General features: G+C 42.9%; 1 protein-coding gene across 5 annotated transcripts in view; it reads right to left on the bottom strand.

Moving 5' to 3' along the window:
* Positions 1-22,840, bottom strand: part of PIGN (phosphatidylinositol glycan anchor biosynthesis class N) — an 80,768-nt gene that overhangs the window by 6,077 nt on the left and 51,851 nt on the right. For all 5 annotated transcript variants that reach the window (XM_081918174.1, XM_081918173.1, XM_081918171.1 and 2 more), the window contains 9 exons: positions 22,686-22,794; positions 21,192-21,294; positions 19,763-19,865; positions 17,972-18,058; positions 15,476-15,531; positions 13,740-13,815; positions 11,822-11,895; positions 7,361-7,403; positions 4,619-4,671 (listed from right to left, as the gene is read on the bottom strand). In XM_081918174.1, the coding sequence (XP_081774300.1) occupies positions 4,619-4,671; positions 7,361-7,403; positions 11,822-11,895; positions 13,740-13,815; positions 15,476-15,531; positions 17,972-18,058; positions 19,763-19,865; positions 21,192-21,294; positions 22,686-22,794 (704 nt within the window). The remainder of the gene's footprint in view (positions 1-4,618; positions 4,672-7,360; positions 7,404-11,821; positions 11,896-13,739; positions 13,816-15,475; positions 15,532-17,971; positions 18,059-19,762; positions 19,866-21,191; positions 21,295-22,685; positions 22,795-22,840) is intronic.

Here is a 22,840-nt window from a genome sequence, read left to right as displayed (position 1 = left end):
CCCTATTGGAAGGAGAAAATAACGGGCCAAAAAGAGAATATTGAGAAGCAAAGCAGCTAGTAAGTCTGATCTTTATTAACTGTTGCAACAGGGTCCTCACTCACCACATGTAGGAGGGAGGAGGAGCCCAGAACAATGGTGTGCAAGCCGTTATATAGACTTTTGAAATAGCCCACCCTATAGCCCAAGACCACCACCCAAAACATCATACATACATCACAGAAGGAGGCAGTCTGCCAGGATATCTGTTAATGGTCACTGATTGCTTTACCTGGCAGCCTGGCCATTCTTTTGTGATGGTAAATACTTTTAGTTTAATAATAATAATAAATAATAATAATAATAATAATAATAATAATAATAATAATAATTTATTATTTATACCCCACCCACCTTGCTGATTCCCCCCATTGAGTGTTAAAAACAATACAACATTAAATATTAAAAAATTCCGTAAACAGGACTGCCTTCAGATGTCTTTTAAAAATAGGACAGCTGCTTATTTCCTTGACATCTGATGGGAGGGTGCCACTACTGAGAAGGCCCTCTGTCTGGTTCCTGAATCCAGGTCACAGGCTCACCCTATTCATACACAAATACGCCCTTAAGACAGGTAAGCAAAAGACAATGGAGAGGCTTTCTAATTTGCTTCCTCCTTGCAGAGAAATATTTGAGGTCAAAATGGTTTGGGAGAGTCAAAATGGCTTCAGGATTGCTCTCTCGTACTATTTCAAGCATGTGGTTTATATACTTATGCATGTGTTTGCCTTGTACATTTATGAACGTTTATGTAGGGCCACTCCTGAAGATAGTTCAGACACTGCAAAACTGCTGCTGATCAAGCTTTCTGCCCAGGACCATGTTACATTTGTCTCTAAAGATCTGCACTGGCTGCCTGATCACCACCAAGCTCAATGCAAGGTGTATGTTTTAAAGTCTTAACCCCTGAGTTGCTTAGGACCATACTTCCCACTCCATGAGATCAGAAGAGTAGTGACCCACCAGAGGGTCTTCTTGGCACTAGAACTTCAACTTTAGAATACTCTCCCCCTTAAAGCCTTGGCTGGCACCCATATTATCTGTCTTTCGGTGCTGGCTGCAGATGTTTATATTATGCTAGGCACTTCAAGGATTTTTTTTATAGGGCTTGTGCTGGAACAGATGGGGAGATATACTGTATTGTTTTACTTTTTTAATTGAATGCATCTTCTCTGGCTTTTATTGTATCCTGAATTGTCACCTGCACCAAGGTCATTTTGATGAAAGGCAGGATGGATGGATAAGTGTTAGAAGTTTTTGGAGTAAACATTACGGAGGGAGGAGTGACTACTAAAAACACTGCACACTGAATGGGAAAAGTAGGTAACTGGTGAAGGAAATGGGGCAACAAACCACACAATCAATGACTCCAAATAAGAAATGACCAGTAAACAACAAACCTCACTTTACTTTCTCCAACGTCCCACCTTCAAAACTGCCATCAAACAAAACACTTGTAAGAGCTGTTGCACATATCATTTGATGACGATCTACGGCTAAAAGCATGAATTGGTTCCAGTGGAAAATTGTTCACTTGGAGAGCTCAGCTTGTAGAGTATGAAAGAGTGAATCTCAAAGCTGAGGGTGCAAGCCTCACATTGGGCAAAGAGATTCCTGCATTGAACTGGATGACCTTCATGGTCCCTTCCTGCAATTCTCCGATTTCTTATGATGTGCGATCATTCAAAGGTGAGTGGCAGAACTCCCACTGCCTTATAACACCTTGGATGATGAAAACCTTGATATGGTTTGCTCTCCCTATTCTCTGCCACATGATGCGTATGTGTTACTGATGGTGCTAGTCAGGCTTTCTCTAAGTGAGAAGTCAGACCTATTGGGGGGGGGCATAGGAGGCAGCTGAGTGGAGTACAGGTGAGTGCTGGGTTGGCACCAGCTGGCTGAAACTAAATCTGTCCCTGGGACAGCTCAGTTGGTAGAGCAGGAAGAAGAAGAAGAAGAAGAAGAAGAAGAAGAAGAAGAAGAAGAAGAAGAAGAAGAAGAAGAAGAAAAGGAGGAGTGTGGATTTGATATCCCGCTTTATCAGTACCCGAAGGAGTCTCAAAGCGGCTAACATTCTTCTTTCCCTTCCTCCCCCACAACAAACACTCTGTGAGGTGAGTGGGGCTGAGAGACTTCAGAGAAGTGTGACTGGCCCAAGGTCACCCAGCAGCTGCATGTGGAGGAGCAGAGACGCAAACCCGGTTCACCAGATTACGAGTCTACCGCTCTTAACCACTACACCACACCGGCTCTCTTAATCTCAGGGTTGTGGGTTTGAGCCCCACGTTGGGCAAAAAGATTCCTGCATTGCACTAGGTGACCCTCGTGGTCCCTTCCAACTCTACAATTCTATGATTTCTATGAGATGTGATCATTCTGTCGGCAGCTTTTAATCGGCAATGGCTCACTCACACATCCAACTCATCACTTAACGCAGTAGCCATCAGTGGATGAACAGTGTGAACCAGTACCAATGCATCTGGAAAGGACTGGAGTGAGGGAGTCATAAGTACTGTGTGGCACTCGTTCCTCCCTTATATGCTGCTCTAGATTTAGTTACACACACACACAAATGTTCAGCAAAAACGCTGCTGAAGGAAAGAAATCATGCTACAAATAGAATGCAATTAAAAGCAATTCCTACTCCATTTGTTATCACATAATGGCAGCCTGCCAATATATCTGAGGCTATCAGCAACCAGTACTGCAATGCCTGCAGGCAGCTTTGCTTGGAAAATTAGTTTTCATGCAGGAGTAGCACTGTAATTTTAAAGGGAAACAAAAAGCCACGTTTGCTGAACAAAAAGGCAGTATCTAGTTATAACAGCTTGGCAAGGTTTGATTTCCTTTTATGTTGTACATCTGACGGGGTTCACAATTACAATAACGCCGAATATACAACTTCTTCTTCCTTGGCTGAAGGTCAGTAATAACGTATATAATTCAGTGGGATTGAACTTGCTGGGAAGATATGACTATGGGATAGGAAGACACTGGATGGATGCATTCTTTTTTGCCTTCCATTATGTACAAAAAAAACACCTCCACCCCACCTTCAAACCTTTGTCTATGTCATAAAGGCATCATGTTCATTATCACTGGCTGATGCTGGCAAGTTTGGGGAAACATACAACATGGTGAGAACAGGCAGTATATCAGTTTTACTACATATTACAGAGGAGAATTCGCTATGAGACAGCCCCATATTTATTGGGATATGTACTTCCGTCCTTATATTTGAAGAGGCAGTTGAGAATTTATGGTTTATGTGGGGAGGGGATTTGCATTGGCTTGGCTGCTGTACTCAGCTGTACCACTAAGACTGGTAGCAAGGTATGGTATCACTTAACATCCCCATCTATGAACTGTGAGAAGCAGAAAAAATGGCAGGCTTGTTAAGTAATGAGAGAAATATATTGCAGATCATAAATGTCGCAATAATACACTGTATAAAATATAATAAGGAAGTAGTGAGATCATTAGCTGTTCTGGAAAATTCACCACACACATATTCACTGGATTCCCCACCCCACCCCCTTTTTAACAAACACTGACCTTTTTCCAACCGCCAAATAAAATTATGGCAGGAAAGAATCTTTCTGAAAGAGTATCTGTTGTTTTCTGGGCTTTGACCAGTTTCCTGAAATGGCTTCACTGAATAAAATAATTATATGGCACCTTAAGAAAAGTGTTTTGAGGAGAATGGTCCCAAGTGTTTCGTAGTTGCAGGATGTGCGCCAAAGTCGCTGCCAACTGATAAATACCGGTAACTCAAAAGGCGTGGAGCAGGTGATATAGATGGCCTGACTAGAAATAACTTCTATATACTGTCCTCCATGTCCTGGACCCAACTAAATGACCACTGATGTCGGGGCTGTGTGCATCTCCCTCAGGGCAAAACACCTCTGGGAGAAAGTGAACAAGATTGAAGAAGGTACTGATGGAAGCAGGAAAGGGAACTGCACAATTTTTGGAAACGAAATTTCCTATTTACCACTTATTTTACCATACTTGATTGTTAGCAACACACTCCGCATCCAACTAATCTTTTCTGTTTTTATTTATCGGGGGTAGGGGTGGGGATCAATTCCCAAAACCAGAAGCCTTGTGAACGTTCAGCAAACTCCTCTCTGTGAACTTTAAAAACCCAAACCTGGAAGCTCTTAAGCTGGGGAGGAGTGGCGAGAAGACCTCCGATTCTGTTAAAAATGGTATTTACTTTAAGACAATGACTGAAGGGGAATAATGGGAAATAAAAATTCTCAAGATGACCTGGGCTGAGAAGGGACATCAGGCAAAGTGTTTCACAGCAGTTAAACACTAAACAACTTAACAAGGCAAGAAACGGACACTAATAAATAAAATATATCACCATCAACATTTATAGGCAAGGAAGGGAGATGTTAGAAACAGAATGGAAGCACTTGCCTTGATTGATCTGTAGACAGCATTTAACTATAGGGATTGAACTAAGAAATACACAGCTTAATCGTTGGGTTTATTTTAGAGGCAGTGTTACAGCTAAAGAAGAAGGAAAAGCAGGGCAGGAGGGGGGATGGGGAAAGCGCATGCTTTGTACCTTGTTCCAATATCCAGCCAGCTTCCATAATCTTTAACCAGAAAGAAGAAGTGCTAAGGTGAGAGAGAAAAACAAAGAACACCATGTTGTTTGGTAAATAAACGTTGCACAATGAGAATCACAAGACTCAAACGCATGTTTCAGGCGTTCATTTGGGGGCATTTAATTCTTGAAGTAAAAGGTGACCTGGCTTCATCAGAGAATGTTTAACCAAACAACAAACATGTCAGGATACAAGCAATTAAGGAAGTGGACTTGAAGAGGAGAGGGCTAGGTTCAAATTCCTGCTGTGCTATGAACTCTCTGAGCCAAGGTACAGTGGTACCTCTGGTTATGAACTTAATCCGTTCCGGAGGTCCGTTCGTAACCAGAAACCGTTCTCAACCTGAGACGTGCTTTCACTAATGGCGCCTCCTGCTGCACGTGTGCCTCCGGCCTGCGATTTCCACTCGCATCCTGGGGCAAAGGTCACAACCAGGAGCAAATACTTCTGGGGTTAGCGGAGCTCGTAACCCAATGCGTGTGTAACCAGAAGCATTCATAACAAGAGGTACCACTGTAGTTGTTACAAGGTGTGTGTGGGCTATTGCTGAGAGCAGCAACTTGTGGTCTCTTCCCTGTACCTCCCTAGCAATGTCTAGAAAGAAAGGGGGGAAAGCCCACATTTTGATCACACCCAGGTTCTCCAACACAATTTGCTGGTTCCAGCTTGCAGAGGTGGGAATGTGTCATGCATCATGTTCTAAATGGTTACTGGTTACACCAATAATGTAAAACCCTATGCACACTTAGGGACACGGGTGGCAGTGTGGGTTAAACCACAGAGCCTAGAACTTGCCGATCAGAAGGTTGGCGGTTCGAATCCCTGCAACGGGGTGCGCTCCCATTGCTCAGTCCCAGCTCCTGCCAACCTAGCAGTTCAAAAGCATCTCAAGTGCAAGTAGATAAGTAGGTACCGCTCCGGCGGGAAGGTAAACGGCATTTCCGTGTGTTGCTCTGGTTCGCCAGAAGTGGCTTAGTCACATGACCCGGAAGCTGTATGACAGTTCCCTCAGCCAATAAAGCGAGATGAGCGCCGCAACCCCAGAGTCAGCCACGACTGGACCTAATGGTGAGGGGTCCCTTTACCTTTATGCACAATTAAGGAGCTACCCAAAGTCATGCATACAGTGCAATCTGCCACATCTCCTGCAGCAGCACTAGGGGAAGAAGCAAAGACTGCTCTGTTTGCAATGCTGTAGAGATGGACTCCCATCAATGGCTGCAAATATCTTGCAATAATGTCTGTCCATTTGGAGAACACCGTTCAAGGCAATTTACAACATAAAAATATAGTAGGGCACTAAAAAGACACCATGAGAACAAAACGATAAAACTATTTACATCTCTTACAATTAATTACACTTTGCACACGGCAAATTCAGAGAGCGAAATGTTGTTAACTGTGACACGAAACCATTTCTCAACTCTGAGCCAGGCCTCTGGGCTGCAGAGTCGTTTTCTAACTGCCAAATGGTCATTTCCACAATTCCTCCCACAAAACAACAACACAATAAATATCCCGTTCTGAATTGGCAATATATGAAGGAGTAATTGCCTTGGTTTTAGCAGTGTGTAGTTTGGGCCTTAGGAAACACCTGAACTGATTCAGGTCAGGCAATTTCCCCATGCAATTCTGGCAATTTATTTATTATGACGGAGAGAGGAAACATCTCAGAATGGGACCCAGACTGGAAATGCAGATTTATTTTTTTCTTTAACACTCCCCCCTTCCTAATCACATTTTCTTTAACACTCCCCCCTTCCTAATTACTCTATAATTAAAATTATGACTGCCTTGGATGTCTAGCACTTAGACACATTTCTCCGATGGCAGCAGCTCCAGGAAGTAAGTGACACAACAAAAGCAGGAGGTGTTGTGACAGAACAAAAGCAGGAGGTGGTGTCACTTCAAGTAAGTCCTCAGGGAAGGGTAAGAGATGTGGGAAGCAAAATCTCAGAAGAATAGCAGGCCTTTCCCCTTACTGCTTTAGAGACACATCCCTTCCAGCCATGTCATAAAGTGTAAATTGTGTTACAGCCAACAAAAATGGCTTTCGGGGAAGAGTTGCGTGACATTTCCCCCCCTTTCTCTATTAAAAAAAGAGAGCAGTTTTGATTTTAATAAACTCTGGTTCTGAAATTATAGGATGGATACTGAAATATGCTCTTCCCCCACGCTTAACTCTGTGTGTGTGTGTGTGTGTGTGTGTGTGTGTGTGTGTGCGTGTGTGTTTGTGTCCCTTCCTGTCTGGTAATTCAGGCATCTCTCTTGAAAAATTAAGGCAGACCATGACATATTTTTCTTTTGTTCTGAAGGCAGGGAAGAAAAGGAAGAAAAATTAAACTGGGCACCCAGGTGCATCTAGCATTCCCTTTTCACTCACAGGCTTGAACATTCAGTATGAAATACGTGAAAACCAAGCACCGCTAACTTAAAAATAGCTCTGTGGAAGAACTGAAGTAATAAAGATGATGTCTCTTCTGATGCATTCATTAGATGATGTACAAAGGATTGTGAAAAGGGGGTTTGTGGGGGAGGGAGGGATTTCCATCTGCAATTTATGTGGGGTTTCAGTTCAGTTCCCTGCCCTAGTTCCAGAAACTTTGAAGTCTGAAACTAATTCAGATTTCTCTTGATTGAATTAGCAGAGCTCTCTGGGTTTTGATCTTATTTGTACAGAATGTCCGACAGTAGCTTACCAAAGCCATGATGTCTGAAATCACAAGAACAATGAGAAAAAGCCTGGAGGGGGGAAAAGAGAGAGAGAGAGACAGTATGTCAGAGGAAGACCATAATTCATAGTTCAGCAGTGCAACAACAAAGCTTCGTAGAATCCCAATAATATGACAAAAAGCGTTACAGAGGTACAGTTCAGTTCTCCTTTCATCTGTTTTATTGGAATTATGTGTCTTAGGTTACCAGGGATATACACATCCTGGGCTAACTAAGGAGGAGGGATGAAAATTCTGTATTAAGGCAAGCTTAAAAGGAAGGCCATTTCCCTACAGTTGCTCACAGAGCGAATTATGTGGAAGCCTTTGTTATTCTATTTAACAGCAGGATTGATAAGTCACCTTTCAGGACAGAGCCTTCTCAAGGTAGCTTCTGGAAATGTAATACAACGCTGAGGGCATACTGAGTTTAAAAGAAAAAAGAAAACACGCTAATTATTGAATTTTTCATTCTGTATCTGCTGCTCACGAGGAACAGAAAAGCACTGAGAGCTTAGCTGGTGGCCCTGCTAAACTTCTCTGTATTTCCAACATGTCACAAAGCACTGCTCACACGTTTTTCAAGGTTTATTCCTGCCCCCCTAGTAATATCTTACATTTCCTCCAAGGAGCTCAAGGCTGTGTGAATCGTTTTCTCCCTCACTACCTGCCATACTTTATGCTCGCAAAAGCCCTCCTGTGAGGTAAGAAACGGGGTATTCCTACTCTTTGTCCAATGTTCGAATCCAGCCTTTGCTAGCCAGGTGCCTTCCAGCTGTGGTGGCTGTGGATGATGGGAATTGTAGTCTGAAAGGTCTGAAAGGCGGCTCTAACCACTCACCACACCTGCTGTGAAGGTGATTTCCACAGCTTTAGGGATTAGAAACCTGCATGTTGAAAGCAAAGCCCCTCTTACAAAGCTGGGTTCTGTGGCCATTACCAAATCAGTTACTTTGGGCAAAACAAAACCCCATCCTGGCCAACATGGTGCACTATACCAAACAAACCCAAGACATTTTATTTTACTGCTGCAGCTTTAGGCTTATATCTTTGAAAACGTGGTTGAGCTTAGCTGGAAGTCGATGCTAATAATTCCAGGTAGGTAAGTGTGTGTAATAAGGGCTGTATTAAGTTAGGAAATGAACGCAGAAATCCAGCCTAATGTAGTCTAAGGTATTTAGAGAAGCAGGGAGAGTCCTATCTATACTGCCCAGAGTTCCTTGGAAGATACAAATGTGATGGCAAAAAGTTAATATTAGAAATGCTTTAGAGCAGCGCTTTGCATTATTTTGCCTGACTTCAGGCCCTGTGTACCTGAAGTCAGCACAGATACTGAGGTCCAGCTCTGAGATTCTTTTGGCGGTTCCCTCGCTGCGGGAAGTGAAGCTACAGGGAACTAGGCAGAGGGCCTTCTCGGTAGTGGCACCCACCCTGTGGCAAGGCCCTCCCATCAGATGTCAAGGAGATGAGTAACTATATAGCCTTTAGAAGACATTGTGTTTTTAGATATGCTGTAAGCTGTCCAGAGAGGCTGGGGAAACCCAGCCAGATGGAAGGGGTATAAATAATAAAATGATAGTGATGATGATGAAGATGATCTGAAGGCAGCCCTGCATAGGGATGCTTTTTAATGTTTTGTTATGTTTTTATATATGCTGGAAGCTGCCCAGAGTGGCTGGGGCAATCCAGTCAGCAGCGTAGGGTACAAATAATAAAATTATTATTATTATTGACTTTCAGGTCTCTCATTTGCAACTGAAAATGGCCCCAGTGGTTCAACCTATAAGCAGCTGAGCCAGAGCCCTTGCAAATCCTCTCAGAAAGGACTCTTTCTGAGTCTCCCTACCACTCAGGGAGACAAGTTCTGGCTCACAACTCTAATATTTCCCAAGAGAACCAAGGCAGTTCTTAATGGTCTCCCTAAACCTTTTCATTTATATTTGTTCCAGGTTGATAAGGCAGCCACTCTCTTTTGTGCCCCAATAACTGATAGAGACACCCTCCATCAAGTTCACGAATGGCTGAGTGTTGAGTTCCACTTAGCCTCGAGGCACAAGAAACTAGTTATCCAACTCTTTGGTATACAAGATCATTTGTGTTTGGGAAAGCACATTTCAGGGAACGAAATGGACTATGAACAAGCAAAGTGAAATACAGCTAAAGACTTTTTCATTATCTTTATTTTTCATTAAGTGATTGAAATATTAGGCCACATGAACGCCGCTCTAAACTGCTAATGACTGGCTCTGCTAGCGGCTTGCACTGAAACAACGCTGCAAACAGCTGACCTAGTAGCAGGGAGATGGGCCATTAACTGTAATAATAATTTAATTGTAAAGAATTATAATTAGAAGTGCGCTATCAGTTACAGTGTGAAATTTCATTAAAATGTGCTATTCCATAGCACAGAGCAAGACTATTACGGTGGCTTCTAACAAATGATCCCCCTCCGAAAAAAAAGCAGAATCTGGCCACGTGATCCAAGCGTCAGCTTGGTAAATTAATTATACCTTACAAGATCATTATAAATTTGACAAATCCAGTTCCTGCAGATTAGCTTACAAGCTTAGTTGGCTTTGCAAAGCAGATGCACAGCTGGATATCACCATGTCATTAAAATTACTGGCAAAACTTTTAACAGCGACCCCATAGAAGTATGGGATGCGGGTGGAGCTGTGGGTTAAACCACAGAGCCTAGGACTTGCAGATCAGAAGGTCAGTGGTTCGAATCCCCGCGACAGGGTGAGCTCCTGTTGCTCGGTCCCTGCTCCTGCCAACCTAGCAGTTCGAAAGCACAACAAAGTGCAAGTAGATAAATAGGTACCACTCCGGCGGGAAGGTAAACGGCATTTCCGTGCGCTGCTCTGGTTCGCCAGAAGTGGCTTAGTCACGCTGGCCACATGACCTGGAAGCTGTACGTCAGCTCCCTCGGCCAGTAAAGCGAGATGAGCGCCGCAACCGCAGAGTCGGTCACGACTGGACCTAATGGTCAGGGGTCCCTTTACCTTTACATAGAGGCAAATACATATACCCATCAACTAATAGGGCCGTTTGGAGTGGAGTCCCTAAGGTGGTTGGATGGTGCTGTGTAGCCTACTTCGGCAACTCCTGCCAAATGTATTGTTCTGCTCTCCTTTGGACCACATCAATGGGGCCAAGGGGGTGGGTGGGTCTTGTCATCTGGGCAGCCCAATACCTGCATACACACTGCCCAGGTTCTTGTGCCCTAGGGAAGTCACTTCGGTGCTGCAAATGCAGCGGTTTGACTTCACCCCCAGAGGCACACTCCATCATCTCTAGAGACAGACAGACGCCTGTGATGTTAACATATGAGAGTGCTGGAGGTGAATTAGTTAAACAAGTTACCCAATCAGAACCCAGGGGGTGGAGTCAGAGGGAGTATAAAACCAGCTCTGGGAGGGGCCTAGGGAGGAGTTCGTTGGGAGGTTGGTTGGAGTGGGAGTGAATTGTGAAAGAGTTTGTGGGTAGGTTGAGTTAGTGTAGCGAAATAAGCTGAGTCAGGAACAGTTAGGAGCTAGGAAGACAAGTAAATATCTGAGAGGTGGTTTAGTGAGTGAGAGCAGTAGTGGAAGTTATAGGTCTGGATAGGCACCCCATGATTGTAATGGACCGATACCGTTTATGAAACCACACGCTTGTTACACTGCAATAAATAAACAGAAGTTTATGTTCCAATTTAAACCTGACTGGACTCAGTATTGTACCAGGTAGGGCCTGGGTGGTGGCACAGGGATCAATAGACAGTGAAATGTCTGGGGACTCTGTGTGATTGCCACAGTAAAAACCAAAACCATAGGACGGATGGAAGTCAACCATAGAACCTTCATCGTTTATGGGTTCACATGATCAATAGCAGTGACAGCAGCAAGAACCTTCAATAAACATTGAACTATTCTTTACTTTGCGTAACTTAAGAGCTATGCACAGCTGTAGCATATATAAGACAAAGAGCATAATGTTGTAAAGGAAATACCAATTATGGTAGTGGGCTGCAAGTATCAGATCTATAGCTCAGCATCCATGGAACAGGGCTGGCCCAAGACATTTTCCAGCCTGGGGGTACAGAAGCAAATTCCCCCCAAATAAATCTTCTTTTCCCTTGTAGTAATAGTAATAATAATAATAATAATAATAATAATAATAATAATAATAATAATAAACAACTGAAGATCTGCAGTTGCTTCACTCTGTTGAATGGCAGTGCCAGCCCTGTATGTGAAATAGATGCAAACAGGAACTCAAGTCACTACCAGCTTTTTAAAAAGCGTTTTTTTAATAGTCGGAGATTTGATAAAGCTTGAACACAGTGAATGAAGAATAATTGTACTCGCTGCAGGGATTTACAAAGAAATAGCTGCAGACAGTTTACTCCGTGCACCCCAATGAACCCCCAAGCAACGGCTGCTTCGGTAAAAGTGTTTACTGTACCTTTTTGAGGATAGCTGCGTTGTGACTTGAACAGCTTCAAAGGCACATGACACAAGAACAAAAGGGATTACAATCTGTTGAGGACACGGAATTACATTAAGCTAATTGAAATACCGCAGAAAACAAAAAACAACCAACAGCCACAAATTAACATAGCTAGTATTCAAAGAGACAGTCAAGCACATCTTGAGGTTGGCTTTACAAAATCCATCGTTTTGAATGCAAACATTTTATCTAGTTAACAGACCTGTTGCCTTCAGTCATGGCCCTGTAGGTTCTGTGCATTGCAATCAGAATATTAATAGTCCTTGTTACAATTCTAATACAGCGGTATATATTTTAGAAATAAACTACTGTGTTATGCCAGGGCTCTTCAAATTATTCTACCTTCACGGAACACTTCCCATAAAAATTTGCCTGCTGAGGAACTTCTGGGGCACGTTCTCGACTTCATATTGCCGAGAAAGATTGCCAGTATTTTGTCTGCCTTTACTGCTCTTCTTAGCAATGAAACTTTGGTAGCTTCCAATGTCACCATCCCCTGCAATACAGTGGTACCTCAGGTTACATACACTTCAGGTTACATACGCTTCAGGTTACAGACTCCGCTAACCCAGAAATAATACCTCGGGTTAAGAACTTTGCTTCAGGATGAGAACAGAAATCGTGCTTCGGCGGCACGGCAGCAGCAGGAGGCCCCATTAGCTAAAGTGGTGCTTCAGGTTAAGAACAGTTTCAGGTTAAGAACGGACCTCCGGAACGAATTAGGTTGTTGTTTTTATTTTGATTATATATATATGTATTGTGGTTTTATATAGTGGTACCTCAGGTTATGAACTTAATTTGTTCCGGAGGTCCGTTCTTAACCCAAAACCGTTCTTAACCTGAGGCGTACGTTCGCTAATGCGGCCTCTCTCTGCTGCCGGCGCACGATTTCCGTTCTCATCCTGGGGCGAAGTTTGTAACCTGAGGTACTACTTCCGGGTTAGCGGAGTTTGTAACCCAAAGTGTTTGTAACCCAAGGTACCAGTGTATTTTGATTTTGTGCTGTGAACAGCCCTGAGACCTCCAGGTATAGGGCAGTATATAAATTCAATAAATAATAAAAAAAACTAACAATAAAATTTGCAACCCATTAGTTACAGGTTTACACAGTGGTCCCAGGACTGCCTTCAGAATATAGGGTCTTTTCACAAGTAACAAGTACTCCACGGCTGCTAGAAAGCTTGACTGCTGCCACAACCACCATGCATATGTTCAAATGTGATCATAGAAGCCCCTGCCATGGATAACAACCCTCCTCCCAGGGATTTCCATGGCGGGTGGTGGGAGAAAAAGATGGCCACCCCAGGGCAATCATCATCATTTATTTCAACGAGCAGCAGCAACAAACAAGGTTTCATATGGAATTCTGCTTATTTCAGTAGGACCATCCGCCATCCTGGATAGCTCAGTTGGATAGAGCATGGTGTTGATAATACCAAGGTTGCAGGTTTGGTCCCCGTATGGGACAGCAGAGTAGTCCTGCATTGCAGGAGGTTGGACTTAGATGATCTATAGGGTCCTTCCAACTCTACGATTCTATGAGTCTATGACTTACTTTATTTAGCTTGCCTTACAGCTCATGAATATATATTTTTTAACGTTCCTCGGAAGTCGAACGGCTTCCGAAACGCGTTTTTCATATTTACTTTGCAGCCAGCCCATTGATCCTCGGTTTTCAAATGTTTGGGAAGCCAAACAGTCTTCTGGAACGGATTACATTTGAAAACAGAGGTTCCTCTGTGTGTGTGTGTGTGTTTGTGGCATTTTGCATTTAAGAAGTCTTACAAGAGCAGATAGGCTATTTGTGCAGGAACAGTTAAGTTAGAATTGAAAAATTGTGATCACATCCTTCCCTAAAGGTGCGATTACTAACCTTCCACAACAGCAAGGCTCCCATCAGGAAAGGGCTGAACACAGTCAAGAAGCAATGGACTGAAGTTGGATCAAAACTAGAGACCAAGAATGAAACCAAAACAAACATTATGTATTTTCTGCAAGTAATATGTTCTACTAGGAAACAGGAGTTTTCCCATCCCCTTACAATCAACATTTGAATCATCATGCAGCGACCTTTCAAGTCACACGGCTCCTAGTTTTATAGGCTGCCTCTAGTTTTTTACATTACAAGCAAACAGTTCTTGGATGCTACTTATTGCTATAAAGTTTTATTTCTGCAGCACCTTTTGTTTTACGAAATGTTTCCCACCCTCCGTTTGCTTTCACAACAGGTCAGTACTTGGACAGACAAAGAGTTATTTTAAACAGGCTGCCAAGAGTAAAAAAAATACCCTACTGCTCTGTTGGTACTTGCATAGCAACTTTCTGCTGTTGCTTCATGAAGAACATCTCATGAGATACCCTTGTTCTGGTGACCTTTCTGCTGGATTGCTGCAATGCACCTGTATGTCAGGCTGCCCTTGAAGATGATCCAGAAGCTTCGGCCAGGTGCTGGGGGTGATAAGTGGTTCAACATGCTAGACTCACGAGGCGCTGTATCTTAAGGAGATGCACTAGCTACCAATATGTTGCTGTACCAAATTCAAGGCACTTGTGGAGTCCTTTGCAACTTGGGAACTAGATATCTAAAGTAGAGTTTCCCACTGTATAATAATAATAATAATAATAATAATAATAATAATAATAATAATTTATACCCTGCCCATTTGGCTGGGCTTCCCCAGCCACTCTGGGCGCCTTCCAAAAAAATATTAAAATACTGAAATGCATCAAACATTAAAAGCTTCCCTAAACAGGGCTGCCTTCAGATGTCTTCTAAAATTCTGGTAGTTGTTGTTCTCTTTGACATCTGGTGGGAGGGCGTTCCACAGGGAGGGTGCCACTGCCGAGAAGGCCCTCTGCCTGGTTCCTTGTAACTTGGCTTCTCACAGTGAGGGAACCGCCAGAAGGCCCTCGGTGCTGGACCTCAGTGTCCGGGTAGAACAATGGGGGTGGAGACGTTCCTTCAGGTATACAGGACCTAGGCCGTTTAGGGCTTTAAAGGTCAGCACCAACACTTTGAATTGTGCTCGGAAACGTACTGGGAGCCAATGTAGGTCTAGCTGCCGCGTTCTGGATTAGTTGTAGTTTCTGGGTCACCTTCAAAGGCAGCCCCACGTAGAGCGCATTGCAGTAGTCCAAGCGGGAGATAACCAGAACATGCACCACTCTGGTGAGGCAGTCCGCAGGCAGATAAGGTCTCAGCCTGCGTACCAGATGGAGCTGGTAAACAGCTGCCCTGGACACAGATTTGACCTGTGCCTCCATGGAAAGCTGTGATGATTCCCAGGCTGCGCACCTGGTCCTTCAGGGGCACAGTTACCCCATTCAGGACCAGGGAATCCTCCACACCTGCCCGCCTCCTGACCCCCCAAAACAGTACTTCTGTCTTGTCAGGATTCAACCTCAATCTGTTAGCTGCCATCCATCCTCCAACCACCTCCAGACACTCTGTATCAGGCTACTCATATGTTAAGATGTGGCAGGACGGTGCTACTTGACTGCCAAGAGAAATCCATTATGTAGTGACATAGGGCAGGGCCTTCTCTGTTGTGGCACCCCACTTATGGAATTCCCCTTCCAGCTTCTCTAGACATAGTTCACAATAGTTACCTGTTCACAGAAGCTATGTTTCCAGTACCGAAAAAGGCTGTCACTTGGAAGAAAACCTGGGTAGGGCTAAGGAAAACACAACATGCTCCTTATTGAGCAAACGGTCACACTTCTTTCACATGCTAGTGGTATAAGCATTCCCAATGACAACTTTGCACCACAGGTATAAGATAATGGTAAAAATATCCAGAACACACCAAGCTGTGCATGGGAGGTGAGAAGTGAGGAATAATGCTTGCAAAGGCCTTTAGAACATTTTTTTGAATAGACATCCAAATAGATGCCTTTGTCTCAATCACAATTAATGGGTAGATTAAATATTATTGGCAGCCCATCTTTCAGGAAGACAAAGCCTGTGTATGTAATAGCCAATTTTATATAGCAACATCTGCTCATTCCTTTTCCCCCCATCTTGCATTGTGTTAGAGTCACGTGGTTTTTAACATGTCAGGTGAACGGTAGTTGGGTAACCAAACTATTCTTAAAGCATAACTGTTCTGATTGATCAGTTTCCATTGTCCAATAGGAAAAGTAAGAAAAGGGGTAGGACTACTCAAATTTTAACAGGGTGAAAGCAGGTCCCATTTGTTTGTTCAACAAGACCTTGTTAGATTCAGCATTCAGGTAACAACCTAAACTCTACCTGTAGCTGATGTTTACTAAAAAATTTTTAAGGGAAACAGGAGTCAGAAAGATCTTTACTGCCTTCTCCTAAATCCCAAGCCTCAGTTTTTAGATGCATATATAAAGACGTCACGTATATGCATCCCTGCAAAGCTTTGAAATTGTCCCCCCACTCTATATATTAATGCAGCTTTCTCACTGTTAGGAAAGCATAACTGCATGGGTAGGCAAACTAGGGGCCAGATCCGGCCCAATCGCCTTCTAAATCCGGCCTGCGGCGGTCCAGGAATCAGCGTGTTTTTACATGAGTAAAATGCATCTCTTTTATTTAAAATGCATCTCTGGGTTATTTGTGGGGCATAGGAATATGTTCATTTTTTTTTTCAAAATACAGTCCAGTCCCCCACAAGGTCTGAGTGGACCCCTGCTGAAAAAAATTTGCTGAGCCCTGCATAACTGCAAATAAAGAAATCCAAAGCATGTACTTCTCAGAAGTGTTTAATGGCCCAATGATATAGCGAGCAAAACTCTTCTTCTGAGATTCATACCTACAATTTCTGTGTAAGACAAGAGGGAGACGAAAAACACAAAACCACAAAAGTGCCAGAATGCTAAATATATGCAGTATGAATCAACTCATGGAAAATCAGGTTAACCAAAGGCCAATAACAAGTCCTAACTGGGAAGCTTTTCTGGATATCGTTTTAAAATTTTAAGATTTTAATTTTAAAAACTGGGCAGAGTATATTGGCTCAATGCAACAACAACGGCATTATTATGCAAACTTTCATTCCTCATAATAATAAATAATAAATTTTATTCATACCCCACCCTCCCTGGCCGGAGCCAGGCTCAGGGCAGCTACCACCAGTAAAATTACAGTAAAAACATAATGGGGGGGGGGGAACCAATTTAAAATACAGGTTAAAATGCAATTTAAAATGCAGCTTCATTTTAAAAGTAGCCCATAGATCAAAACCATAAGGGGAGGGAAACATAAGTGTCAGACAGAGTCCAAACCAAAGGCCAGGCGGAACAGCTCTGTCTGGCAGGCCCTACGGAAAGCTGTCAAGTCCCGCAGGGCCCTAGTCTCTTGTGACAGAGCGTTCCACCAAGTCGGGGCCAGTACTGAAAAGGCCCTGGGCCCTAGTTGAGACCAATCTAACCACCTTGTGACTTGTGACCTCCAAAATGTTGTCATTTGTGGACCTTAAGGTCATCTGCGGGGCATACCAGGGGAGGCGGTCCCGTAGGTATGTGGGTCCTAGGCCACATGTATGCTTCCTGTCCCATTGATAAGTACTTTGCTTGTAAAATTATCCACTAGCAATTCCAAGCCAGGCCCATCCTAATAAACCAAGATTTTTAGCCCAAAAATGGAAACAAGAGGAAATACCGACAATCCAAGAATGGAGAATGAAACTAACGGACTATTCGGAACTTGATAAACTGACCGGGAAAATAAGATATACTCGAAACCAAAAGTTCATTGAAGATTGGGGGAAATTTGTAGAATATCTGAAAAATATATGTGAGGTACATACAACGCTAGTGGGGTTTCAAAAAGCACTGTAAAACTCTAAGAGGTATTGTTTAAAGGAAATAGAAAAAATGAGGGAAGATAAATGGCAATATAATGAAAGAAATGTTTATTGAATGGTAAAAATGGATGATTACCAGAGAAGCCGAAGGAAGACCAAAATTTGAATTTTGTTAAAATCAGATAAAATGTGTATGAGTGTGATGTATTGAAAATTAATAAAAATTATTTTTTTAAAAAAAAAGAAACCAAGATTTTGCTTTTTCAGAGGAAATGAAAAGCCAACCCATCGCATTTCAACCAGGCCTTCACTCAAGGTAGAAAAAGGATACGAAGAAAAAAGATCGCCGGACGTCATCCAAATGAAGTTTTCGGAACTGTGTTAGATCATTAGTGTATGAAAAGCTGAGAGCAGCAAGCTATAAAAGAGAGAAGACAAATCAATGCCACAATGTCAGCTGCTATCCTGTTGATATTAAAGGTATATTTTCCGGGGAGCAAATGAGAATTTAAAGAGTTATTCCTTCAGAGAAGCCCATGTCTGTTGCTACGAAAGCATCTTCCCCAACAGTTTTATTACACTTTAATGACTCTCAATAAAGTTATCGTTCGAGCAGGATGATCAAGTGGAAATGCTTCTGCTGCCTTAGGTAAGGAAATAACTCCCCGAACTTTCCATTTGCTCTCTTATTTCTTCCTGTTTTTCCCCAAACGTCCTGGAAGGAGACATATTTTCATAATTCAGAAAAAAGGTGATTTTGCAGCTGAAGCATTCTCCTCTAGTGAGCTACAGCGGGAAGCAACGGAGGTGCCGTATTCGCGACTGCCGGTTAATTCCTTCCCTCTGGTGCAGTGTTGATTTATGTGGATTGACAGCATAGCACCTAATAACTTCTTATTTCCATTGCTCCCACATTAGAGCACTCAACTGGATAATAGCACTCAGCCAGGTTACTGCAGAGCAAACTGAGCTAGCTCCAGAGAGAGTAAGCATGGTTTGGTTTCTGTCATTCTCCTAGGTGCTAGTTCAGGTGTGGGGAACCTTTGGCCCTCCAGATATTGCTTTGAAAAAAATTCAAAAAACATTTATTCAAAAGTGACAATAAAATACATTTTCAATCAATATACCTGTACAGTGGTACCTCGGGTTACATACGCTTCAGGTTACAGACTCCGCTAACCCAGAAGTAGTACCTCGGGTTAAGAACTTTGCTTCAGGATGAGAACAGAAATTGTGCTCTGGCGGTGTGGCGGCAGCAGGAGGCCCCATTAGCTAAAGTGGTGCTTCAGGTTAAGAACCAACCTCCGGAACGAATTAAGTACTTAACCCGAGGTACCACTGTATTCCCTCCACAGACACTTTTGTGATGGTGCTGGCATTAAAATACCTTGTTCTGGTCTCCCTTTCCCCCCGCCCTTTATTGAAGAAGGACAAATATTGCTGAACCACAACTCCCATCATGCTTGCTGGGGCTGATGGGAGTTGTAGTCCAGCAGCATCAGGAGGACCAAAGGCTCTCCACACCTGCTCTAGTTTCTCGGTGTAGCTGCTAGGGACTTTGTGCCAGTGGGGTACATTGAATTTTATGGGATCTGCCTGTGCTGTCTTCATCCCTGCAGCCAACCTGAATGCTACATGACCACAGCCTAAAACAGGCATAGACAAACTCAGCCCTCCAGATGTTTTGGGACTACAACTCCCATCATCCCTGACAACTGGTCCTGTTAGCTAGGGATGATGGGAGTTGTAGTCCCAAAACATCTGGCAGGCCGAGTTTGCCTATGCCTGGCCTAAAATGTGGGTTTAAAATCACTGGGCCTTTCCCACTTCCACCCATCAATTTTAAACATATGGTAAGATTTGAGGATTTATGGGTATCAGTTTGCATCTGCCTAGTGGAAATGGCTGCTGGTACTTGGGATTTTGCATCAACACTCCCTGGTCCATGACCCTTTTGGACCACGCTAGTTAAGAATCCTTTTCTTTTATTTGAGAATAATAATGCCTAGCCAAATAATGCCTAGAAGACAACACACACCAGAAGCAATGAAGTCTAATCAAAGTTAGTGCCCAGTAACTAAATGTCTAAGTGGTATCTACCTACGATGAAAATAAGGGTTACCTTTGGCTTTGGTGAAATGCCGTAACGTTGTACTGCTTCTTGTTCCATATTTATCCACACAAACATCAACAAAGCCAACGCCAGGGGGAAAAGTGCTTCATATCTACATCAAAATACATGTGAAATTTAAAAAAAGCAACCCAGACATCGAATTTATTTTGCCTTTACCACCCTTCCATAACAAATGCTACTAGGTTGGGTGTTTGTGTGTGGTTTGTGTGTGGACGGTGGTTTGGCAACTTGTTCAACAACTGTGTTGGCCACAGTCAAGCTGAGCTCTCCAAATACACGTTACTTGCATATTGTTCTGATTAATACAGAAAATGCCAAACAGTTGGAAGAAATATTGCCCTTACTTGGCAATTCTCTCCTCATTTGAAATTGTTACCTTCAAGTCGGCTTCTAGTAAACTGGCAAGTACTATGTATCAGCCTCAGAAATTTATCGTCACCTTAGAAATTGGCTGTTTTGTTTGAGCTACGTTTTGTGGATGTGGCAAAATTATTTTTACAGAGAAATGAACCAAGATGGCCACTTTTTGTTGTTCCCAGAAAGCCGGGATGCTTGAAAAATTCAAAAGGCTACTGCCATCAAAGGTGACTGCCTTCTTTTCCACTACAGGAAGCCAATTTCATAGTGGTCAAAAGATGAATGCATTCAGAAAACACATACACACACTTACAGAGTGAACCGATTGTTCCTCCAGTATTAAAATACTATGACAAAAGAAAGGGCATTGATTGCAGCTTGCTAAAAATATAAACTTCAGTGTGACATTCCATGCAACTCTATTATTACATTTGAAATACTAGGGGAAACTTCTTTTATTTTACATTTGGATTCACCGCCCTTTTCTTTTAGTAATAATATTTCAACCAACCCCCAAGATGCTTTATTTAAAAGCATAGGTTTAAAAGTAATCGCTGGTGGCACGGATTTCATCTCTTCAAATTTCTGTGTCAAATTCAGAAATTTTGGATTGAATTGTCGTTTATCTCCAAATGCTGTTGGAGATCATAAGAAGTGAAAGCTGAATGATTCAAACACTTCTTTTTATTTGATCCCCCTGTGCTGATTGTTCCTTCCTCTTTTTTACTTTCTGGTTTCTACTGTATTTTGAAATCAGAGTGTGTTTGTGTGTGTGTTAGCTACCATATGTGTTCTCATGAATCAATGCAATCAAAGGAGCTACAGAAAAATGTTTCAGAGTGTCATACAAATCACTGGCTAAATGTTTATTCCACGACGTCGGCAATGAGATTTAAACGCACGCAGCATCTGGAACTTTGCGTCTTACTGGTTAAATGCAATGGAAGAATGACAAGAATCTGGCAAAATGAAAATACATGACTTTAAAATTGCTTAGGCAAGAGAAAAGCAAAAAAATATATATGCTGGAATTTCATTTATAAAGTAGAGAGAGAATTACCCTGTACTAAGCAGAAGGTATGTTGACATCAGGGAAAGAAATATGCTCAGCAACCTCAGGAAGAGAAATGTCGGGCTTAGCAGCGGCACTACCAAGGACGAAGCTGCAATAAACACAATATCATCCGTCACCACCAACATATTTGAATACCCCCCTCAATGACCCTCAAAGCTTGGGAGCAATGTATGACTTGTGTAGTTTGCATTCACATTCCTAGAAGCTAGGGTGCAGGAAAATGGTTTCTTTCCTCACTCATTGAATTGAATGCAGTGGAGTATTCACCACACAGCAAAAACAAAACAAAAAGACCATCTGCTACAACGATTCCGAGTTTACCCCATGAAAAGAGGTGGCCAAGTTTGGATACAACTTTTTTCATGGGATTCTGCGCCACCCACCCAATAGCCTTATATCACCAGGCTCAATCGTGCTTATTTGGACAATTGAAGTAAGCATGCCTGAGTTGTTTCTCTTGAAGGAGTACTTTGGTGCTGGAATGACTATGTATATATGAACGGGGCCGAAGCCGGAATGTAGGGAGAAACAGCTTGAAAGGTAAAAGGTAAAGGACCCCTGGACAGTTAAGTCCAGTCAAAGGCAACTATGGGGTTGCGGCACTCATCTCGCTTTCAGGCCGAGGGGGCCGCGTTTGTCCACAGACAGCTTTCCGGGTCATGTGGCCAGCATGGCTAAATCGCTTCTGGTGCAACAGAACACCGTGACAGAAATCAGAGCGCACAGAAACGCTGTTTACCTTCCCACCACAGTGGTACCTATTTATCTACTTGCACTGGTGTGCTTTCAAACTGCTAGGTTGTAGAGAGAAACAGCTTGAAAGACCTAGAACAGAGCCTTCCAAACTTTTCATACTGGTGACGCACTTTTTAGACATGCATCATTTCGTGACACAGCAATTCAGTTTTACTAGCAAACTGGAGGTTAAACTAACCCCTTTCCAGCTCCAGGAGGAGCGCAGGGAGCATTAGCACGACATACCTACACACTGCAGCCAACACACTTAACGTTTCGTGACACAGTTTGGAAAGCTCTGACCTAGAGGCTGGAAGAAGCCTGCCTTATCGCAAGAGGCACCGAGCAAAATATCAACTGGAAGAAGAGAACAAAAAGCATTCCTCCAGTTCCAGTTTTCGCAGCATCGACGCTATGCATCTGAACTCCACAATAGTTAATGATGCATCTCATTAACGCCAGGCTGAGCTATTAATCTCCAAACGCCAGTCCACTTCTAAATCAGTATCGCTCATGTGAGCTTGAAGAGAGTGCTAATATTCTCTTTTTCTTTTTTTGCAGGATGGTGCTTATGGATACTTCCATTTATGTATAATCACAGAACATTACCTTTCTGGAACCAGCTGCTGCCAGTCAAGGACATGTCCCTTCAGGTTAAACTCTTAAACAGCAGGAAACGTGTGTCTATATACATGTCTTACACGCCGGACTAGGATAATCCCAGTTAAGGAAAGTAGTGCTTACCTAATGTTGTCCAGCTAATAATCTGATTTGTTGTAGGCAGGCCTTGTTTGTTGTGAAGACTACTGCGAGTACTGTTCACGATGTAAGTTGACAGTGCCAGACTGAGAAACTAATAAAGGAAAGGAAAGGGAGCAATTAATCTGGGTGGTTCTACT

Source organism: Podarcis melisellensis, assembly GCF_964234715.1.
Source record: "Podarcis melisellensis genome assembly, chromosome: 7".
Taxonomy (NCBI): Eukaryota; Metazoa; Chordata; class Lepidosauria; order Squamata; family Lacertidae; genus Podarcis; species Podarcis melisellensis.
The sequence above is the reverse complement of the archived record's forward strand: the minus strand, read 5'-3'. Positions and strand labels throughout refer to the sequence as shown.